This window comes from Amphiura filiformis, chromosome 3 (genome assembly GCF_039555335.1).
Source record: "Amphiura filiformis chromosome 3, Afil_fr2py, whole genome shotgun sequence".
Lineage (NCBI taxonomy): Eukaryota > Metazoa > Echinodermata > Ophiuroidea > Amphilepidida > Amphiuridae > Amphiura > Amphiura filiformis.
In genome coordinates, this window is record NC_092630.1 from 79,522,602 (window position 1) to 79,546,692 (window position 24,091).

The window sequence follows — 24,091 nt, forward strand, 5'->3', positions numbered from 1 at the left end:
TCTGATCATATTAAGTCAAACTATAGTATGAAGTCAAATTAAAGAAAACTCACTTATACCTTAGCCGCTTACCTGAGGCATGGAAATAGTTTCCATGCCTGAGGTGTTCTATGGGAATTAAAGTCATCATTATGTCCTAAACTTGTCTTAAAAACACAATGAATTTGATTGAATCCAACTAGGTGTAAGTTAGGACCTGTGTAAATAATACATAAATATGCCAAAAAGTCACCAAATTGGATTCAGCCAAATTTATTGCATTTTTAAGACAACAGAGCAAGTTTGAATAAAAGAATTGACAAAACTTATTTTAAAAGATCAACAACCTTTACCTTTAAAATGCTTCAAAATATTAAACATTTTGTACAGTATTTTTCATATTGTCCGGCGGATTGCCACTCATCATGGTTCACTAGCTATTTTCACAGACACATTATTCAACCTTGAATTTGCAATTGGAAATAACATGCTATTTATAGTGTGCAAATAAAGCAGAAGCAACTTATTGATAAGAAATTGTTGTTGTCTTTTAACTGTAATGAATATTGAATCAATTCCATAGGACATGCACCCACACATTACAATTACACAGCCATTTGTATAGCACTTGCTCACCTCAACTTGAATGAAGCTATTTCAATTAACAATAATTAATTATCCTCAACTATAATGACAGAGGCAAACAACTTTCAAATGAATTAAATGCCTTTTCAATAAATGTCTGTAAAACATACCATTATTGTGTATTTATACACTGTTACAGCAGTCAATTCTTTTAGCATGAAGTACACACATGGCCGAGCATGCGAAACAGAAGCAAGTGGCTTATATTTTTTTCCAAAAGAATGTAAAAGATAATCTTATACCATCCCAAATAAAATGATTCAATAATGAAATTTAAAAATCTTGTGCTACTTGATGCTTGACACACAAAAACACCCACTCCAACCAAAATACAAACATTATGCTGCCATGATATTCAAGACAATGCGTATAACATAACCTTTTTATCCACCCCTCACAAAACCCGTTTTTATGTAAGTGGGGAGCCTTTCCTTTTATAGGAATTTTTATTATCTGTTCTACAAGGATAGATTAAAACAGGGTGCAAAAGCAGTACTACATTACATAGATGGAACACATATATTGGAACGTTCTGTGCCTTCTGAGCGTGTTGTAATTTCAGAACAATAATTTTGAAGGTACACAAAGCACTCAACTTGTTAGCGTTTATGTGCTAGCTTCCTTTTCTGTACGCACAGGCTGCTTGCGCTTCTTGCACTACCGATACCACTACACTTATCTTGGATCCTCATGGGCAAGAACCTACCTTCCATAGAATGGATAGAACAATTCATATTAGTATTACCTTCATATGACAGCCCTTTACTTCAAAATAAAATAATGGCTCAAAGGAAGGGTGATTAGCCATGTCATAATAAACAAACTTTTTCATAATTTCATTAAAAAGATATGTCATAGTACTTTTCCCAAGTCCATCTTATCTAATTACTCTTCTACACATACACTACCTGCTGAGGGTAATCAACTTTTTACCTTTTGATTTTTAACTTTTTGTTGTTTTTGTTTGGTTGATTGGTCTGTCAGATACAGTTAACTGAGCTGAATTGTCATGGTAACAAAGGGCAGTATGACGTAAGGACGGTCAGCGAGTGCATCAACCTGTACTCTAGTATCTTGAACCGTTAACCGTATTTGAGATCTTATATTATTATTATTTTGACAATACAGTACAGGCTGAGTTCATGCAAGTCTGACTTTCCAACCATGATCATTTATAATAAAAAAGTTTTTTTTTATCTTTTGACTAAAGAAAAGTTAAGTATGAAATGTTTATATATGGGAAAATTTTGCAAATTGAAAAACAAAAGTTCATGCAAGAAATATTTTATTTTCCAAAATAAATAGGCAAGTCTGACTTTCCAACCATGATCATTTATAATAAAAAAATGTTTTTTTTATCTTTTGACTAAAGAAAAGTTAAGTATGAAATGTTTATATGTGGGAAAATTTTGCAAATTGAAAAACAAAAGTTCATGCAAGAAATATTTTATTTTCCAAAATAAATAGGCACAAATTAAAGAATTTTATTAATTTCTGTAAATTTCATGCTGAAAATGTGGCTTCTGAGCCAACATCAACATCATCATGGCAAATTTTGGTCACAAAAACAATACTTTGCAGTACTCTTGGTACTACACATGTACATGTAGTACTAGTAGTTCAAAAGGAGTGCACTCATGGAAGGCAGATAATTTTCCATTCATGCAAATTCTATAGATTTTCCACCCTAGACTGATTTCATTCACTGCACAATGTATAAACGTAATCAGTATTTGACAACATCTACAACTTAAGGCAGTAACTTTGCTATTGTGTAACCTTAATGTAAAATTTCAACAAAACTGTCAAAATTCAACAAATATTACAAGCAAATGATCAGAAGTAAGAGCTTCAGTACTTGTTCGCTGAATGATACCATGGTAGTAGTTATATTCATACAGTTATGTTTCAATAGTGTTGCTAACTTGTATCTGGTGTTCCGGTTCCGTGTCAATACTTTGGAAGTCCAAAGTTTCATTCTAAAGTTGTATTTTCACAAAGCTAACCACAGACACATAAATGGTCTTTATTGACATACATGTCTGACATTGGCAGTTCACTATTCTATATTTGTTTACAAGGCTAGTGAAAGTTGTAAAAGTAATTGTGAGTTTTGCTTTGCCAGAGTGCTTCTTTCATTATTCATTATTTTTTAACATTAATTGTTTTCATATGGGTTTTTTATTTTTAATGGTAACAAACCATAGTAACCAACAAAACATCCAAGGCAACAAAATGACAGGTAAATACAAGTACTACATGCATAACACTATGCACTGTTTGCAGGAGGTATTTATACACAAAAGACTACCTTACCAGAGGTGAAAAAAGATTGAAAGTGTCAAATAAATCAGAAAAATAATGAATACTTTTTAAGCAAAGTGACTTTTCTTACTAATTGCTTCCCCTCCCTTTCGACCAAAAACTTCTTGTTCCCCTTTATTGCACAGCCCCTAATTGGTGTAATAGCCTTCTACCCTCGTTGTAATGCTACCTTTAGTAATTCTTCTATTGTAAGCCCTCATATTTTCTGTTAAATTTGGTCATCATGCAGGTCTAGTAGTACTCTGGTCACCATTTTAGCCATAATTATCTTAATTCATTATATCCAAGTGTGGTTTGAGAAAGGATTTCCTGCAATAAGGTAGTCCAACCAGTAGGACCTTTTTTGTCAGTAGATCACCTAAAATCATTCCACCACATATTTTCTTCAGGCGGAGCAGTTAGTGGACTTTCCCGGTTAATCTTTCTTGAGGGATCAGAGTCTGAGTAGATGGTCTGGTAAATCAGGAAAAACAGGTCACGACTACTTGTTGGACTCAATATATAAAGCTTGGACATCCCAACAAGGTTTCCAGGAAGCTGATAAACCACTAAGAAGCTTTCAAGGAAAATCAACCAAGTGTGTTGTATTGGGTGGGTGATTTGGACATCAAGTATTTCATGGTCAACACTTATGACACAGGATATATTGTCTCATCACAGATATTGGAACATTCATACTAAACTCCTCAAAAAAAGTTTGGAAACTTTCAAAAACCGTTATATATCAGAACATTTTGAAATCTATCTGCATATTGTTTCATACCAGCGAAAACATTGTTCTTTTCTGTCAACAATGATACCTCATTTGTGACGATAGCTTATTTCACGGCTGAGTAACTTGCTTTGAAAGACAGAGAGGTCTCAAAGAAAATGTGCGAAATTGACCATTATCTGCGCTCATCTTATTGCTCTGAATGAATGAACGAGTGGTTTAATGCATGAATAAAAGAATGAATGAAAAGTTGTTTGCAGTACATCATGTTGAATGAAAAGTGCTAGGATGGGATTAGCAGTTCTACTACTTGCGGATTCAAACAGATCAACGCAAGTCAACCTATCTTGCTGGTCACTTCTTCATAGTGGTCATTTGCAAAATATTTCTAAGCAAACATGGTTCGATTACCAGACCTGGATAAGGTTCGCGCTATTGGTCAGCTTGAGGCAGGCATACCTCAGAATCACGGCAACATTTGGATTTTCCTGCAGTATGATCTCCAAGCTAAAAGTCAAGTTTCGTCAGACCGGAGATGTCAAAGACAGACCCAGAAGTGGCCATCCAAGAAAAACAACGGCTGCAGAAGACCGGTACGTGAGACTGACAGTACAAAAACCGTTTTTAATGAAACAGTGTGGTATTCCTTATTCATGTTTACTGATGCAAATGGCGCAGACAATGACAGATTTGGCACATTTTGTTTGAGACCTCCTTGTCTTTCAAAGACAGTTACTCAACAATAAAATAAGTTATGGTCACAAATTTGGTGTCATTTTTGACAGGAAAGAACAACGCTTGTATTGATATGAAATAATATGGAAATAGATTTCAAATTTTTCTGATATAAAACCGTTTTGGTAAGTTTCCAAACTTTTTTTGAGGAGTTTATTATGTGGTGTGTCATCTGAAAGGCCGGGCTGAAAGGTATCAAACCTGGCCATTCCAGTTGAAATATATATACCCCCTTTGGAAGACTGTTTAGACATAACCTTAATATTTCACTCAAGGAGTATGAATTTCAAAATTTGAAATCTACACCCCCTGTGTGTGTGGGATTTCAACTGGAATAGCCCATGTAATACCAAGAATAATTTCATATCCCTGGTTTTAAGATACCAGGGAAGATGAGAATATACCAGAGATGATGAAAATTCTCATCTTCCCTGGATCAGGGGTATGATTCAAAGCTTGTGAAATATCCAGAAAATAGTAAAAAAATCCCGAAAAAGTGTGAAATCGGGCAAAAATACACTAAAACAGGCTGCAAATCAATGAAATTGCATAAATTTTTTCTACAAAAAATCTGGAAAATCTGGAAAAATCCAGACAAATCACACCCCTGCTGGATATACCTAAAAGTATTCAACTTCCCCAAAATTGACTAAATATGAAATATACCAAAGTAATCACTATTACCTTTCAAACTTTAAAGCCAGCTGGCTGACAGTATATACATGTATATAATTCTGAACATAGCTGAGTACTGCATGGGTATTTGACAACTCTCTGAATATTATAATAAAGTTCTCATCAGATAAAACCTTAAAGATTAGAGGCAACTTGAATTGCAACACTATCTTAAAACTATAAACCTATTTTATACAGGCCCTCTAAGTCTCTCTCCATCAATCTACATGTAAACTATCTATGATCAATTTCACCCACCACCAGTGACGTAGCATGAATCATTCCATGATGGGGGGGGGCACCGATCAATTTTCACTTTGATTGGCCCCTCCCTTACCCCTATGACACAACAGCATTTCCTACTATGTACAATACTTAGATATCTGTTTTAAGCAATTTTCATTATTATCATATAACGTTTGTTGGAGATGCTGTTGTTGTTGTTGCTGATGTTATTGTTACTGTTATTGTTGTATTTAAAGTTGGTTGATCAAATTTTGTTTTTTTGTATAATTTTGTTTAAAATTTAAATATTTGTAATGTTTATGTATGAACTTTGTGCAGGGGCCTACTTGGAAAGCAGTGCTTGTCATTGAAGCTGTTTCACACTCAATAAAGAAAGATTTCTAGCTCCATTGCATTCACCAGTCACTGGACTTTCACCAGTGAAATACTTTATGTAATTTGGGATAGCTTCATTTGTTTCATAATAGAATCCATAAACACCTATATAACCTACACTCAATGCCACAAATCTGTTGGATCTGGTGAACTTTTGCCCAACCTTTACCTTTCACACTTCCTGAGATAAGCAGTTTAATACTTGTATAGACTCTCAACAACTACAGACAATAAACTGTGTAGGAATAATTTTCCTAATTTTAAGCTGCCTATTATGGGAATGCAGCGCTTTTGCATGAAACTGAAACATACAATTTCACTGATGCAGAAGAAATTAAGTTCATTCAATTGTGCATGAGAGTTGCAGTAATATTGAACAATATCAGTCATTTCAGGAACCATGACCATTTTATCTAGTTTCAAAACATCTTATAGCCTGTTTTAACAGAGAGTGAATGGTCTCTAACAGAATAATTTCGCTCAATTAATGCCCCCCCCAAGAGTATTCATTTTATACAACAGTAAGCAACCCAATCATTTCAACATTTGGTAGTTATTGATCATTTCATTAGCTAATTCACATACATGATTTTAAATTAAGATATTTGTACTTTCTTTGTTGATGTATAGTGTATTTTGCATAATGGAAAATATGGAGTCATCAATTTCCTTAATTGAGAGTAAAAAAAAAGGTTTATCATCAGGACAGCAGCTGACAAATGTCAAATAAAAGCATAGCTAGAATTGCAAATTCCTGATGAAAGGAATAACCCTCATTAACCCGAACTCCCTCCCTGCTTTTTGCATTTAAGTGGAAGGAAGGAAGGAAGGAAGAATGAAGATGAAGAAAAATGTTGTTTTCCCAGCCCGGGAATTGACCCACCATCCCGGGTGCCAACCAGATGAACGGGTATAGCAAGCCATATGTGTGACCGTCGCCGGGTCAACAGTTTCGTATGTATATAGTTTGGCATGATTATGCAATCAGATCACATGGGATCCATGGTCTTGCAGTCAATTCTTGCTGTACAGTTTTGTATATTCTAGAAGTATTAGTTAAGGCATACTTGTATTGTTTTGCAATCTTTTAAATTAACTCCGACTCCCTCTCTACTTTTTGCCTAAGTGTAATGGAAGAAGGAAGGAAGGAAGGAAGGAAAAAAGGAAGGAAGGAAGGAAGGAAGAAGATGAAAAGAAAAGTTGTTTTCCCGCCAACTAATTCTGTTCAATTCAATATATTACCTTCTGGTGTTTTCAATAGTTCCTCCTCACTCCCAGACAAACCCTCAGCTCCATGAAGGCTGCCATCAGTACTGCCATTGGTGCTGCCATTGGTGCTACCATTGGTACCATTGCTATGACTACGCTTTACTCTTGATGATGACTTATGTATCTCCTCTAACTCATCAAAATAAGCCTCAAAGTCAGTACCACTTTTGCCTGTTCTATCGCCAGGTTGATCCATCTCAGGTTGTATCCACACACCACTCCCACCACCTGACTGGCCTCCCCTGGCTGCTTACCACAGTAAGGACTTCTGCTACTGACAACAAACAAATTTTAGCCACCTCTATTGGGATGATTAGCAGCCAATATCAAAACAGTTGCAAGATAATTTCACATCTGTAAAATAAGAACATAAAACAGAAGATAAAACAATATTTCTTATTATAATATTAATACAGAGGAGTATTACTACGAAATGACTATTTAAATTGAATCGAAGCATATGGAATAATGATGCGTAATTGTACAGTCTGGTGCACAGCCATCTTATGTTTGATGAGTTTATATTAAAGAGGCGTGGTCCGATTTTTCATGTTCAGTTTTCTACCTTAGATTGAGCATAGATACACTATATCTATGGATTGAGGCCTACCATTAAAACAATATGTTTCCCAATTTTTAGTCGTATTGATATAGGATTGTTCTGGTGTGGTTACCAAAAATCACTAAGTTTTTGTTCACACCATTTAAATGAAAAATATTTTGGGTGTTTAATTTTACTGGGATAATGAGACAATTATATGAGCTTTCTTCTGATACCTAAATCTAAATTTTGATGAAGAAATGAAATGGGGGTTGAGGCTGTTGATTGGGTCACTGACCTTTAATTGTGATAATTGTAAATTAAATCAACACAATTTTATTTTTTGAAAAGAATATACACAATCAACATGAAAATGTATAAAAGATTCCATAAAAGGTTTATACCCCAAATAATATTGGATTATAGAAGTCTAATCTGTTTTCACACTGACTCCCACTCAGATAACATGAATTGTCTCATTTCTGGTTCAGTGATTTGGTAAGCATTTGTCACAATAAAGTCAATTTTTCACACACCTCTGAACTGCATAGTGCCTACTCATGTACATAGGCCTAATTATTCAGTTTCTTCCGGAATACATAGCTATCTTTCTAGCTATAAGAGTACAAAAGTTTAGAGAAATCACCCAGTCATCAGAAATAAGCATCGGAGCGATTCCAACATGTGCAAAACTAATAGTAGTAACTTCCTAAGCTTATCTTCCACAAGCCACCCAAAGATATAATCACATTTTCATGTCTTCTTTGTGTATGTTGATAAAACGAGGCAATATTTAGCATTTCCAATTCCCAGGTGGCACACATGATATATATTTGTCTGCTCCATCCTCATCTCCAGTGAGTGATGTCAAATTAAATATCAAGCATTGAGCATGATGTGCAACAAATATTAAATCCATGAGATGATGAGAAATTCAACTCTCCTGGTCAACTCCCAGTTTAATACATTCATATTTCAACAAAAATTATATTCCAATTTACCTGTCATCCTCATCCCGGATCCTCATTAAGTACATTTTGTACCATTTGTTGTCAATGAAACAATACATATGAAATGCACTCAACTTCTATTTGCTATGATACCAAATGGCAAAAAATATCCGAGTGCAATGAATCCAGGCCAAGCAGTTAAGTGGGTTACCTTTTCCTTTATAAGCATCCTGTTCTTTGTGGTTCACAACCAACTGGTTCTCAACATGACTGTGTCTATCAACAGATATCACTGGTAGCCAAACTTCCTTCCAGTCACCAAAGATGTCTTATTTACACTATGTATGTGGAAAATGGCACAGCAACTCCAGATCTGTGAAAAAAAAAACTAATAATTTATTATGATCATAATTCACAGCGAAACACCCATGGCTACCAGTCATCAACCTTGGTCTCGGATTCAAATCCCAGCAAAACAAAACAACTTCTTTGTTCATCTTCTCTCTAGATCATATTCCTTCTTTCCTTTGTATTCACCAAAAAGCAGAAAGCGCATTAGAGTTAAGGTAAAATTTGGACATAATACACATACACATATCTTGAGTTGACCAACAGGAGTAGGAAAACTATTTTAAGAAAATACATTGAGCAGAATGCTGGTATACCCTGCGTACTGTGTAGATTAGAATTAGGGTTAAAAGTTGAGACAATGCAACTCAGTCCTGAAGGGTATATTCCAGAATTAGGCTGAATACGGACTTGCTTCATTGTATACTCTGATCAGCTCTTAAAGACGGGGACTCATAACATCGTGGATTGATATTTATAGGTTAATGAACGCGTATTACTTATTGCTCGAGAAATTAGACAAAATAATGCACTTTCGTGCTGATGTTGATCGTCTAATGCACGAGCCCGAAGGGGAGTGCATTAGACGCATCAACATCAGCACAAGTGCATTATTTTGTCTAATTTCTCGAGCAATAAGTAATACAAGTTTATTAATCTATTTCATACATGAGAAGAAAAAAAAAACACATGATTTTTAATTTTTATATAACAAATTATCACTAAAAATGTTGGAAAACAGAACCAAATCTAAATGCATCAACCCGCCCGAAAAATGAATCAATCCTGCGCGACGCTTGAACGCAGCTGAAACACTCTTGGCGTAGTCAGCGGAGTGCACAATATACACAATCAATGCATGTTTCAGTACTTTTCTAACAGCTTTTCTGATTGGCTGCTTTGATATAAGAGTGTATGAAAGAACGGCGTACACACAGCTGGGCGCAGCAGTTATGCGAACTGCGCTTTGCGTTTTGCGTGAAGACGCATGCTTTTGTGAATTTACGTGTGCGTAAGTTAGAACTTTATTGACTCGCGCAGTAACAAAAAACGAATAATTCCTGCCTATTAAGAGCTGATCATAGTATAGCTTAAATAATATTATAATAAAACTGCAGCTTCAGAAGAAATAGACACTATCCTAATAACATTATGCACATTTTAAATGACAAAATTACCATTAACACTAAAAAATATTGAAAACTGAATTGCAGGTCAATAGCAAATTGCATATTAAATGCATATTAAAGGTACTTGACAGGATAATTGATTTTGGACTAATTAGAAGCTTGGAAGAATATTCATTCATTCAACCTGCTGGCCAATAGATTAAATCATCATTACCAAGGCTTAAATTGACTATGGTAAAATGTGGGTGAGATTCTAATATTTCACTGTAACACATTTTTTATCCATGGGTTAAAGTTAACAGGCGTGAAACAATAGAGCACAAAAGAGTTTTGCAAATACCCATCAAGCCTGTGGACCAGAAATTATTGTTTAACAGAAAATTTCCCTTTGCAAATCACTGGACTGTAAATTAAACCCTTGAGTCACACATGTACTATTCTGAATTTCTGGTTCAAAACTGGTTCAACAGTTTATGACAGGCTGAAAATCACTTCAGTATTTCAGCATTGGACTGCATTGGATTATACTGGGTAACCCTTTAATGTGTTCAAATTTGGTTATGATGTGTTCTCAATATGGTTAGGTACGGAAATCTGTTTTTATCATCGAGGATGGTACAGTAGTCTGTTCCGGTGATGTTGACACATGGAATTGAGTAGTATGGTATTGCTGGCTACATTTGTTTATTTTAAAAAATGCGAGAACATTACATGAAAATTACACACCAATGTCCAATAATAATAACCATATGCGTTATGCCTAATTGCAATGACTATCATCATCAAAGGGTCCAATTTTCTTTAAATGTTTTCATATGCAAAAAATGGTCTAAATTGGGGAAAGTATATCTGAAAAGGTTCTTTACAAGTATTTACTCAACAGGTTGAAAATCATACTAACAAATCTAATATTGATTGATTAATCAACCAAATGTTCAATTGACCGATCAAGTGATTGATTGATTGATTAATTGATTGATTAATTAATTGATGATTGATTGATTGATTGATTGATTAATTAATTAATTAATTGATGATCGATTGATCCACTGACTGACCCACTGACCAATCGATTGCTTGATCTATCAATCAACTAGTCATCCAGTCAATCAATTCTGTCTATGAGCATACTAAACAAGACCCATTTTATCATATAGACATGGATTTTTAAGTTCTGTAACCACCCATGCCCCCACCCAGTGACTTTACTTATAGGCCTACACATGATCCTCTATTATGCAGGATCCATGCAACTACACGAAAATCAAACACAGAACCATCTACACATACATTGTAAAATCCATATTCTGGGCCATTTTGCAGGAATTATACAAACAATATAAAATAGGCACCCATCCAAAATGACTTCGTAAAGAGCCCTGGGCGGTTAATGGAATGAATATGGTACCTGTACATATTGTTGATGGCTACATTGTCAACATAGACAAACCCTACAGCTGTGCAACTATATATTTAATTCAGCTATGAGATAAACAATAACCATAAACAAACACGTAATTTATAAACAAAAACTTTCTTTGCATTCATCCAATCTAGGCCCCAAAATAAACCAAACCAGCAATAATTCTGAACACCGCACACACAAAGCTTGCAACAAAGGTCTTGAAACATGAACAGTGTGCTTGGTGAGGAAGATAAAAAGTGAAACAACAACACATTTTCTCATGACATTATGGTGGGGAGAACTGTATGTACATTTGTACGATACCAAAGTTGTTTGGCTGTTGTTTTGACTATAGTTCTTGTATTAAAGGCCCATTCAGAGATCCCAGCATAAGTGTAACAAAATTAAAATTGTTTATAAATTGCCTAAAAGTGAAGGATAAGTCATTCAAATTGTCATTAGGTATTTTTGAAATGAAAAATTTGGCAAGAAACAAAGAAACAGCAGTATTGACAATTGAACCCCCTTCAAATAGCTAATTTATCTACTTTTAAGTAGAAACAAGAATCTGTCTTTAAAAAAGACAAGTTCACGGATCAGGTGTATAGTACATGTACTTTGAGAGCTACTTTGGTCTAACATTCAATATTCATATCTAACCTACTATGCACTTATTCGACAATAAATAAGTGATATGAGGCTTAATAATGATACCTGCGTGACTCTGAAAAACAATATTTGTTAAAAACCTCATTTTGCATTTAGTTTTTTAAGCCACCTCGGGAGCCACCTACAGGATCTCGCTTTTGCATTTAGGTTTTATTATGCGTTGCAAAGTAGCAAAACTTTCTTTATATATGACCCAATTCGTGCCTGGAAAAGGCTATCCCCTCTTACAACCTATCGACAGGTCTGATTTCTATAATGAGGTGTCACCGGGTTTGCAAGAGATAATAGTACCAAATCTAAACACCATGAAATTTACCACATCACGACCAAGCTCACATTGGGCACCCATTCCTTTTTAAAGGAATTTTTATTAAGTCACCTATAGGAAACAAATTTGGCTATAACTACGAAGAAAATTGTATCTTATCACAAGTAAACAAACTAATTACACAGCTTGCTCTTGCTAGCTTTTATCAGGTCAGGGATATGTATGAACACCAATATTATACAGGTTTATAGGCCTACACATGGGTTATTACAAGAGTCAATAAACATTTATAGCTAACATTCAATTAACTTTAGAGTATAGATAATGGACTTAGTTTTGTGCAATGTAGTAATTTTCTGAAGTAAATTGCTAACTGCACAGTTTTCTATACAGAATGATATATTTACTTTGTAATCAGGCCTGGCCATGACCCTGCTAGTTTTGATTAACCAATCAGTTATGTGTATTGTCAGCATGTGATGGCTATAAGCCAATTACAAACATGTTTCTAAAAAGGCTAAAAATTCCTACTCCTGGACAGACTCTTAGCCGGGTTAGGGCTAATTAGTAAGTTGTCATGTGTGGCAAGATTAGATAAAGGCATACAAACTAGGGTATGAGATATTAGGAATTATTTCCTAGACTCGTAACCACAGGGCTGGTGGGCTAATACCTATTCATGACACAGGATATGTAAGGGATAAACTGTGCATATGAGATGTGGGTTAAAGTGGCATCATTTCACTGCCGTGAAAAAATACACATTTGTGTAAAATATCTTCTACTTTATCACTAGTAATAGTATCAGGCTATGTTAGCATATCTATGACAGAAACAAAGGTGCCAAAACCTGAATTTTGATAATCTTTACAATCCTCCCAATAGCTCCCAATGAGCAAATCACTGAATGGGCCTTTAAGTTAGGCAAGAGTCATGATCACATATCTGCTATATTTTACCTTCAATTGAAGGCATTATTGTCTCACCATGCAAATAAAAGGACTGGTTCAAAACAAAGCCTACCACAAGGCTTACATACATTACAATATGGAAATAATAACAATGATCTGAATTCAATGACTAGAGACATTGATTGATCACAATGATCAATATTTACTCATCAGATGACAACATTGGATTACGAGAATCAGCTGATAGCGTTATTTGATATCAGTCTGTCTTCATCCGAGAGGCTATAAAATGATGTCAATAAAATCCTGAGATTGTAAAAACCATTGATATGTGATGCCATCATAGACTATGAAGACAGACATCAAGTAAAATATGTCTCTAAATGTTGGCCATACTTTAAAACTACACTGGTTTTAAGCTAGACACTCTTATCATTTACATGTACAACCTTTTGGTATGGTGACCTGTAAACAAAGAAAACAAAATATCTTGCATACTGTGTGTTGTTGAGCTGTCAAATTGATTTTTCAAACTCATTTAAAAATTAGATTACATGAAATGTATCACAACCGGGATCACAACTCCCAATACTTCCTGTACAATGCAGGGAAGATGATGGGGCTTGTACCCGGTCCCCGCACTCCGTGCATCCGCGGGTATTCATGCTTGTCGGTGAACTTTAAAAACACCCCCTTTTGCATCTCATTTCGCGAAGTTTTTAGGGGAAAAACACCCCTTTTTTTAGCGATTTCGCGAATTATTTGCCCTTCGACAATACCCCTATTTTCGCTAAAACGCGAACGATATTTCTAATATACCCTTTTCTGGCAGAAACGCGTATAGGCTGCTCGATGAAAATACCCTTTTTTCAATTTCGCGAACATGTGGTTTGAAAAAACACCCTTTTTTGTGTGTTTCGCGAATCGCGTTTTATTCATCTGAAAACACCCCTTATTTCGCGAAATTTTCGACGAGCATGAATACCCACGGATGCGCGGAGTGCGGGGACCGGGGCTTGTATTTGCAAAGGGATTTGCAATTTTCAGACTCATTACATTTAAAGTTTATTCTCCGAGCCCTTACACTTGTGGATCGATATGTGCATTATAAATATGCCCCACTATCCTGTTGTTTCTACCACTGCCCCTCCCCAGGATGCAGGGTCGGGAAAGTAGACAATGTTTAAAACGCTACACACCCCAATAGCTCCCAATCCAATACGATCCCCACCAGTGGCCCACATTTCCCAGGATGGGTGGGATTGTACTTGAATAGTGCACTATGTGTGAATAAAATAAACATTTGAAATTGTAGTATAGGTCTACAAGTTTTGTCTTGCAAATCTGAGAGTTAAACCACAAAGCTGATGAGAGATATTACAGCATGAAGTCTTGGCCTTCAGGCTATATTAGGAAAAGTAATTGTCCATACTTGAATCTAAAGGTTATCTGGTCATTGACTGCAAGAGAAGATATCGCTAGTATCCCTGCATACAGCAGAACTCGCTCTGAATTCCTCCGTGTTCGCAAGCGTTTCAAATTACACCCTATTCTCTTGCGTGTGTTCCCGTCTGAAACTCCCCATCTTTGAACTCAAATATAGGCATTAAACCTGAATCGTTAGTGAAATCAAGACGATCCCTGGTTCATAGTGGTTCCCCTTCGTGTCCATGCTCATTTTTTTTCACTAACGATTCAGGTTTAGACAGCAAAACAGTCAATGAAAGTTGTCCAAATTTCGCAAAATTTGCTGAATAAAACGGGGATCAGCCAAATGTATACAATGCAGCGATCAATCGATATCTAGCTACCAAGTTGTAAACAAACCCGAGGTCACGAAACTCACGAGTGGCGAGTGGACAGCGAGTGTGACATTTCCTCTGGATCAGAATGACAGAATCTGCTATGAAATTGGGAAAATATCAAGTTTGATCGCATGTTTTGGGCTATATTGGTAAGTATGAGTCTTTGTGTACATAAGTATTCGATTGTTACTTGGTTTGAGCCCGGTTACGCGGGTCAGAGAGAGTTTCTTTGGCTGTGTTTGGTTGCATGCATTCGCATGTACTGTGTCAGTGTGTGTACGTAAAGAATGTGGATATTGCATTTTCACATGCCGTGTCGATCGCAATATGAATTTTATTTCCTTCTTTTTTCCGAATAAATACTTGACTTGGTGGTTTGGTTTTTTATTCTGATGTTTTGCAGTACATCCTTTATTGTTTCTGAGATGAGATGTCTTCCCGGATACCGGCAAAGAATGATATTCGTGCATTATGTCATCATTCATCATGACAAAATCAGCTGTAGCATTGCTGCACGTAGCATACTTCATGCTTGTGATCTAATTGTTGGCTTTGTATTTTCATGTCCATTGTTGTAATTATTTCTTCTTCAAAGAATATTTTCCGAATAAATAGTTGTGGGTTGGTTTTTAATTCTGACAAAAAAAACTCTTATAGGAGCTGAGATGAGATGACACCCCGAGTGGTGCATGCAAATTAGGAATGTTATGAATGTAGTGAAATCCTAAATTTCCAATCTGGTGTAATGTACTGCATCATGTAGGAAGGGTAAACAACATGATTGTTTTTTCCTTTGTAATATGTTGACTTGACAGAGCCCAACAACAACAAAGTTCTACATGTAAATTGGTTGTCCAAATTAAACACAAATAATCCACCTGATGAATTTCCTTTGGAACTTCGTGTTTTCAGCCGGAAGTTAAAAATTTATGTGTATACAAAACAGGGCAAAAAATCATCATTCAAATACAAAATTCATTTATTGCCTGTTCATGTGATGGGATTGTGTGTTCAACAGTGGCGATGCAGTGCATGCCGGGGGGGTAATCCCCAGTCGGAGATCTCCTCTCAGTCCCCCCATATGCCCCCTCCGGCAAAAATATCTGATGCCGCCACAACTGTTCAGACTGTATAAAATTAGTGCTGCAATTTGATTTTCATACTTATAATTAACTAAATTGTTTTTTGTTTTTTTTGCTGTATACACAGGTGATTGCCAAACCATGAAACGGCCCGAGGCTTCAGACCGTCATCACATGGAAAACGGTAAACCGGAGAATGGATATCCAGTTTTACGCCTTCAGCTTGCGAACTACCTCAACTCCATCAACGTAGCACCAATGATAATACCAGAAATCCTAATCCACTCTCCCCAAAATACTATCGAATTCAAAAGTATCATCGTATCATAACAGATGCAGTCTTCCCAAAGACTGCACAACTGAAAATCGCTCCCGTATACATGGACATTAACTTCCATTAGACTCTCGCTGCTTTACATGATGCACTTGTCAGCTGTTACATGTCAGACTCAACACAAGTGGAGGGCACTTCAAATCATCCCAAGTCACATGGTTAAGGAATACAGTAAACATTCCTTAAATAGGAAGCCCTGCCAGAGCAGTTCTTCTGGGGTGAACCAAACCTGTCTGGTTATCAAATTAATCAGTGACAAGGTTATCTCTGAATCAGACAGATGCTAATTGATGTAATAACATTAACACATCAATTAGCATCTATCAAATTCAGAGATAACATTGTCACTGATTAATTTGATAACCAGGCAGGTTTGGTTCACCCCAGAAGAAATGCTCTGGCGGGGCTTCCTTTTTAACCATGTGACTTGGGGATGATTTGAATTGACCTCCACTTGAGATGAGTCTGGTATTTATTCCTATTATTTGAAATGAGACACATGTAGCAGCCGACAAGTACATCGTTTTGATATGGATGTGCACATATGAACAGTTCAAATACTATTGCAACCATTATTATGTTTTGTTTAATCCAAGTGTGTGGAAATATTGGAACCAACACATAATAATGATAAAATTGGATGCTTTACGCCCAATACTTATTGGTCTCGCTATGAGTTTTAAAATATTGGACTCAACTATGTCTTGTCCTATATTTTAAAACTCGGTCAATCGAATTTTATATCAAACTTGAGTCATAGCTGCACTATGGGAACCCTCATGTTGTTGAAGGTCACATATGAGGTCAAAGTTCATATGAGGTCAACTTGTCAAATTGGCTGAAAATGAAAAAAAATGGTTTAACAAAAATGCGACAATAATGTTTCACATGAGTATTTTTCTAAACATGTTGAATATGGTACTGAATTGTTCATTTTTCCATTTTAACACAATATTCATTTTACTGTAGTGCATAAAAAATCATGTACATTAAAAATAAAATAGAAATTAAATATAAAGTGTGGAAGCACTCGTATCTTTCAGTGTGTTGCAGTACATTTGTAGCATTGCTTAAACTTTTTCAGAGGGACGGGGACAAGGCAACTTTCATAGGGAAATTTGAAGAAAATGGTCAAAGAAGTACAGAAAAAGCCTAAATATTAGGTGGTCAGCATGGGGGGTCACAGGGGCAGCTTGTGCCCCACCCCAGCTATGCCACTGTTGTGTTGTATTGAGTAACCTATTTGTTGTCAAACAAGGACAGGGGTGATGCTATATGTGTAACCTGAGTGGGTGACTTATCATGTTGGGAAAGGGGTAAATATTTTTAAGGCAAGCTTCAGAGGAAAACTGATAACATTCAAAATGTCTTGCTCCCTATGTATATGTCCCATCACATGCTAGGATGGGTTGCCAAAAAAGTTTGATGTTTATTATGTGGCTGTCAATTGCAATCCATGCCCCCTCAGACCTGTGACTAGCTAAGACTTTTTGGGGCACATGGAGTTGTTACACAGGGCGCCCAACTGTCTCAGTCAAAAGTGGCTCATACCAAGCAATTCTGGGGTCTCCCGTCAGTCCGAACACGCAATCCGAACCCCTGTCAGTCCGAACGTCATTTCATGAAAAGGTGACTTTTCATTTTTTTTTAAATGTCATTTCAGAAAAAAAGGAACTTTTTTAAGACGTTATTTCAGAAAAAGGCAACTGTTTTTTTTAAAGTCGCCATTTCAGTAAAAAAGGTGACTTTTTATTTAAAAAGACGACTTATTTTTAGAACGAGAAATGTTTGTAAAAAATAGCCATTTATATTGAAAATGTGCCTTTTTAAAAAATAAGACGTCTTTTTAAATTAAGTCGCCTTTTTAGAATTAAGTCGCCTTTTTAAAAATAAGACGTCTTTTTGAGGTTTTGGATTGACGGTGTTTCGGACTGACCGGGTGACCATGTCCCCGCAATTCTAACAAGTTGACAGCCCTGTGACTGTGTTACATCACTTGGCCCAGGTACTATTAAACGAGTACAGGGCGTTAGTCCGACACAACGCTAGTCCGACACTCCACTAGTCCGACCGCCCTAATCCGAATCTGAAATGCACTGCACCAGTCCGACCGCGCCGCTAGTCCGAATCTAAAATACTCTGCCAGTCCGACCGCCGCTAGTCCGAAAATGAAAAACACTGCGCTAGTCCGAATCTGGAAAACACTCCTTCAGTCCGACACTGCGCTAGTCCGAAACTGAAAACCGTTGCGCTAGTCCTAATTTGAAAAACACTGCGCTAGTCCGAACATTAGTAGTTTTCAGTTTCGGACTAGCGCCATGGTTTTCAGTTTCGGACTACCGCAGTGTTGGACTGAAGAAGTGTTTTCCAAATTTGGACTAGCGCAGTGTATTTTGGATTTGGACTAACAGTGTGTCGGACTGAAAACTGCTTTCAGATTTGGACTAGCAGCGTGGCGGACTGTTGCAGTGGTTTTTATTTTCGGACTAGCGCCATGCTTTTCAATTTCGGACTGACGCACCTCTAAGTATAGGGAATTTGTGTTGTCGGACTAACGGCGTGTCGGACCGAGCGGTGGACCCCTATTAAACTAGGGGAGGGATTGCAATTGACATCCGCATTAATACCACACCTCAAAAGTTGATGGGACCAGGGATAAGACAATTGGCCGTGGCGTGGATTCATATGTTTTGATACCATATCCAAAAGTCAAAGATTGTTCATTTGTTTACATGTGCATAAATAACCATTTAGATTTACAATTGGGATTTTTCAAGTAGGTCCCTAATATAGTCAGTATTCTGACTGAGTGAGATATGAATTATGATTGCATGTGATGTGATATATCGTGTCCGAGAAGGGTTCTGTGTGCCCGAATATCGTGAAATTACGGACTGCATACATGCCCGAATATCGTGAACTTATGCAAATGTCCATAAATATCTTGGAATTGTGCCCGAATATCGTGAAAATGCGACTTCTGTGGAACTTCCGTTGATATGAATGTATGTATGCTGCGCGCTACGGTAGTGGAATTCGACAGGTTCATGGACTAAATTTAAACTTCAGAATGACCATATTGCTTTATTGTGCAACAGTTGGACTTGACATACCCTGGAATATTTATTGGTATGTCGTTTTCTACTGAATAATGAAAACATTTCATGGTTCTCGAGCATGATGTTTTCTAATTGCGATCCCGTTAGGTCCACGGTCATTGCATAGTAAACACAAGGTAAACAACTGCTGAGAGAGGCAACTGATCAATCGATACCCGATAACAACGTATCACGTGATATCACGTGGTTTTAGCAAGGTTTTAGCAAGTCGACCGCGGCAACCGCAAAGGATCATGAATACTAGCGATATCTTCTCTTATTGACTGCTACAACAAATACAATACTGGCAATGCTTTTTCCTCACCTTGTAATTAAGTTGTTTTACTATTGTGTGAGCACAGGACAAATTTGTCCTCAGCAGCTCAGTATAAAGTAATTAACGCCTTCTGAACTTGAACTTTGATCCTCTCCTATGAAATTGATAATATAGTAACTGAAACCTATTCTGACCCTTTGAATGATTTGTGAGCTATTTGAAAGCTACAAATAATTATTATTTTATTGCTTCTATTTTGTAATAACATAGTAGGCCTATATAAAATAATCAAGAAAGTCATATCAGGGGCCTGTGATATATAATATAATAGGATTTTAATTGGTGATCATAGAAGAAATTAAATCTTCCAATCAATAATGCCAAAATCATCAAACCAACATGAACATATTAGTGGACTACTGTGCAATTTACTGTGTAAAGCTGAATTTATACTCGATCTCCGAGCGATTGCGATGGGCAATCGCCTAATTTTGCGATGCATTGCTCGTCACTTTTGCATTGATACTTATTACGGCGATAGCGATTGCAGACGACAATTAAATATTCTAAATGCCACAAAATACATTTTTAAAACATCAGTTGCTGTCAATAATTATTGTTTTGAAATAATTCATCACCAAAAGTTAATAATCAAGAAAGGTAAATTAATTAGCAATATAATAGATCCAGTTGGTTGTATATGATTGGTTGACGCATTCACGTGTCAAGCGATATCACTGGAAAGTTGAGATTTCTTCAACTTGCAAAAGCGACATCGTTTTTGCCTCAGCGATTTAAATTGATTGATCGACTTGACGCTCTGGAAATGTATAAGTAAACACTGAGCATGCGAGAGAATCACTTTTAAATTCAGCTTTAGAGGTACTCCACCATCATGACCATCTAGTCATTCAAAAACAAACTAAAACCTTATGAACTGATTTTGCAAGCTGATCATGCTGATTGTAATTTGAATCATCAACTTTGAAAATATTTGCAGTAGGCCTATGTGCATAAATTATCAAACTGCAAATATTAAGTATTTCTGGTTTTTTTAATGTTGCAAGTGAAATTGTCAGCATATTTTTCAATCCAATATCAAACATTTACTTTTGTAGCATTTGTAACATGGTCTTCGTTCTGTCATTGACAGGAAATTTACTGAGCAATAACCCACAATTTGGTTTGCACAAGAAGTAAAGGGTCACTGGTATATCCTGGGAAAAGCTAGATACTAGGGGCGGTCAAAAAGTTCGTAGAACAAGGTATGCTACTTTGTCGCACCACTTTACATTGCATCACTGTATATATGGGCAGGACACTCTGCAGAAGCCTACCTCCTTGAATTCACAGGTACTACCAGACGTGAACACAGGGTCATCATGGAAATTTCTTCTGATGGTTGTGAAAACTCAAATGAAATTTAACAATGTACAGTTGCTGTAAATGGTGATGAAGTCCTTGATATTCAACAGCAACAAAATGGTTCTTAGAGTTCAAGGATGGAATGAGCATCCTTAAAGATCATCCAAGGTAGGCAGTAGCGGTACACCGGTGCACCGTAGAACACCGGTGGCTTTTAAGCACCGACACCGCCGGTGTTACAAAAGCTTACCCACCGTATACACCGGCAATTTTGATTGTGTTCCAGCCACCGAAAATGAACATTCGGTAGCCTTTGTAATAACCGATTTTTTTGTAATGCAAGCGCGAGTTCTTACTTACAGACGACCGCAAACAACCTCTGAAACACCGCTTGTTACTTGGTACCAAAGTTCAAAAGTCGCCGACCGTAATGCATGCTTGTTTACCTGTAACGATCGATTCCCATCATCCCATACATTCAATGTATCAAAACATGCGAGTCTGGGTTTGCTAGATCGGTTTGCATCGCACAATGAATTTATTCATTTAACTTGTAATGTAAGTTTGATATAACGGGGGTTGAAAATTGCATGGATTTAATATATTTAGACCTAAGTAATATTTAAAACGAAATAGGAAGTTAGGAACTTCAACTATCAAAATTTAAGCTTCATTAATTGGTGAACGGTGACGTTTAGTGCAACCAACCGGTTGTACTCACGATGGTAGACACCGTACTAGTGCTACGTTGTATGGTATAGGCCTAATACTCGCTCAATAATTAGGAGACAAAGGAGTCACGCGCTGCACACACACACAAACGGTGCACCGGAGTCCGCCGGTGTCTATTTTTCGGTGTCGGTGGTCGGTGTGCTTTCATGCACCGCTACTGACTAATCCAAGGTCCAAAAGACTTGCTGACATCACCACTAATGATATACGTGCTGGTACAATGGCATTGATAATGAATCAAGACCCAAACAAGCTTAAGGAAGATGAGATAGCCACAAAATATGATTTAACTCTGATGAATGTGTTTTCAACACAAATCCATTAACATTTGGGTATTCCAGGGTGTCTTCTAGTCTAGATGGGGGTCCCAGAATCTTCACACACAAGATTGATACTAGTTGACATAATCAGGTCCACACCTTCTATACACTTAGAATGAGGACCAAGCAAGACAAGTTTCATCTATATTTGGTTGAAGGTGATAACACATAAAGTCACTGAAATTATGAGTCCATTCAGTGGAAGTACCTGGATCCCCCACCCCAAAGAAGATCATCACTCAGTCATTTTTAAACTTAAGCAACCATATTGCAGTCCAGGCATGGCCTCAAGTTAGAGAAACCTATTTTAGAATTTTAAGTCCTAACTTCATAATTTATCAGGTTTGCTAGTGATCAATGCTGGTGAGCCTTCACTGAAAAATGGCTCATGGAGCAATTTTAAAGGTTTCAAGGAAACTTGTGATGGGTGCATTAATGTATGCAGTGACCATGTTCAAGAGTGAGATAGGAAGAATTTGGATAGTAGGCCTACTCTTTCAAGTACAAGCTTGTTCTACAAACTTATTGACTGTCCCTCACAACCCTGTTGGGATTTAAAATACTACATGTAGGTCTGCACTGTTCTGCAGAAGAAATGTATTCAAAATGCAATGGGTTCTGAATTATGTTGCTCTCATCGAGGCGAGTGCTCCCTTTAAAACATGGAGGAGTAAGATTATCCAGGAATATAATGGGACATGATTTGAACTTGAAGGTAACAAGTGTTCTAGTAGCATTCCACAAAAGGGACATTGGAAATTCCCTGGTCTGGTCTACATGAAAAATTGGAACTGTCAGTGGCATAGCGTGGGTCATCCGATTGGGGGGCACCAACCATGCTTGGGGGGCACCAGGTCTGATTGGGGGGCACAAGCCATTTTGGGGAATTTTCCTATGGGATTTTCTCAATTTTGCAAACAATTGGGGGGGCACATGCCACCTGTGCCCCTAATGATGCAATGCCACTGGGAACTGTGCTATATAAACTTGAAACCCAAACAAAAGATTCACATGATGGTTTGAATCAATGCATGGGAAAGTATTTCTGAATCAAAAGGACCAATATTACCAAGTTACCAATATTACCGGGTACCAAGTTAACATGAGAGAGTGGCAAATGTTATTCAAAACTTCCTTCCTGATTGACCCGCTGATTGGTTGGTTGGGTCTACATGACTACATGTATCTGGACTCGGTAAAAGTTATGTTTATTTTACATGTGATCCACCAGCACAGCCTTCCAAATAAAGGCATTCAGGATGCTTTAATCCAGTTTGTTGTTATTGTTTCTATGGTAATAAAACAACAACAACAACACAATGATCCCTTAGATAAATGTTAGAATGTTGTGTGTCAAACCATTTTAAACAAATTTGCTTCCTGATCCTGTCAGCTGATCGCTATCTATTTAAATCGTGATTTAAAAAACAAAATTGAACTGGGAGTGGAAATGTTTGATCTCCACCCCCTCCCCACTTTTTAGATTCTTGAGCGCTCTGGGCAAAAACGATTTGGGTCAACAATTAATATTTTTCATTTGGGGTGCTAGACATAAAGATGCAGTACGCAGGTCGGCAACCAATCACGACGCGCCTTTGCCCTGACGTCAGACGCCACTTAGTATTTTTATTTCGGTCTTTCATTATATGCCACCGGTATACATATATATCAGATTTTTAATTTGTAGGCCCCTGGTATATGAAGTTTCTCAAAACGGCAAGACCTCAAAATCTTAGGATTTTGGGAAACTTTATGTAGGCCGTTAAGTATCTTCAATACTTGAGGTTAAAATTTTCATATGATAGTCAGCATTCCAGCACAGCTTTCCTAATTTGTAGCTGTGGATTTTCCAGAGCAAAAAAACATCAAACAAATTTGCCTTTTTGCACCAAAAA

General features: G+C 36.9%; 1 protein-coding gene across 2 annotated transcripts in view; it reads right to left on the bottom strand.

Annotated features, from left to right (window-relative positions):
* LOC140149214 (rho GTPase-activating protein 18-like) overlaps positions 1-24,091 on the bottom strand; it is a 113,225-nt gene that overhangs the window by 88,659 nt on the left and 475 nt on the right. Inside the window, exons 2-3 of one of the 2 annotated variants that reach the window (XM_072171432.1) lie at positions 8,664-8,825; positions 6,935-7,315 (exon numbers count right to left, since the gene is read on the bottom strand). In XM_072171432.1, the coding sequence (XP_072027533.1) occupies positions 6,935-7,157 (223 nt within the window). In that variant the 5' untranslated portion in view covers positions 7,158-7,315; positions 8,664-8,825. Of the gene's footprint in view, positions 1-6,934; positions 7,316-8,503; positions 8,582-8,663; positions 8,826-24,091 lie in introns of those variants that run through there. The other variant, XM_072171433.1, reaches the window with a different exon arrangement.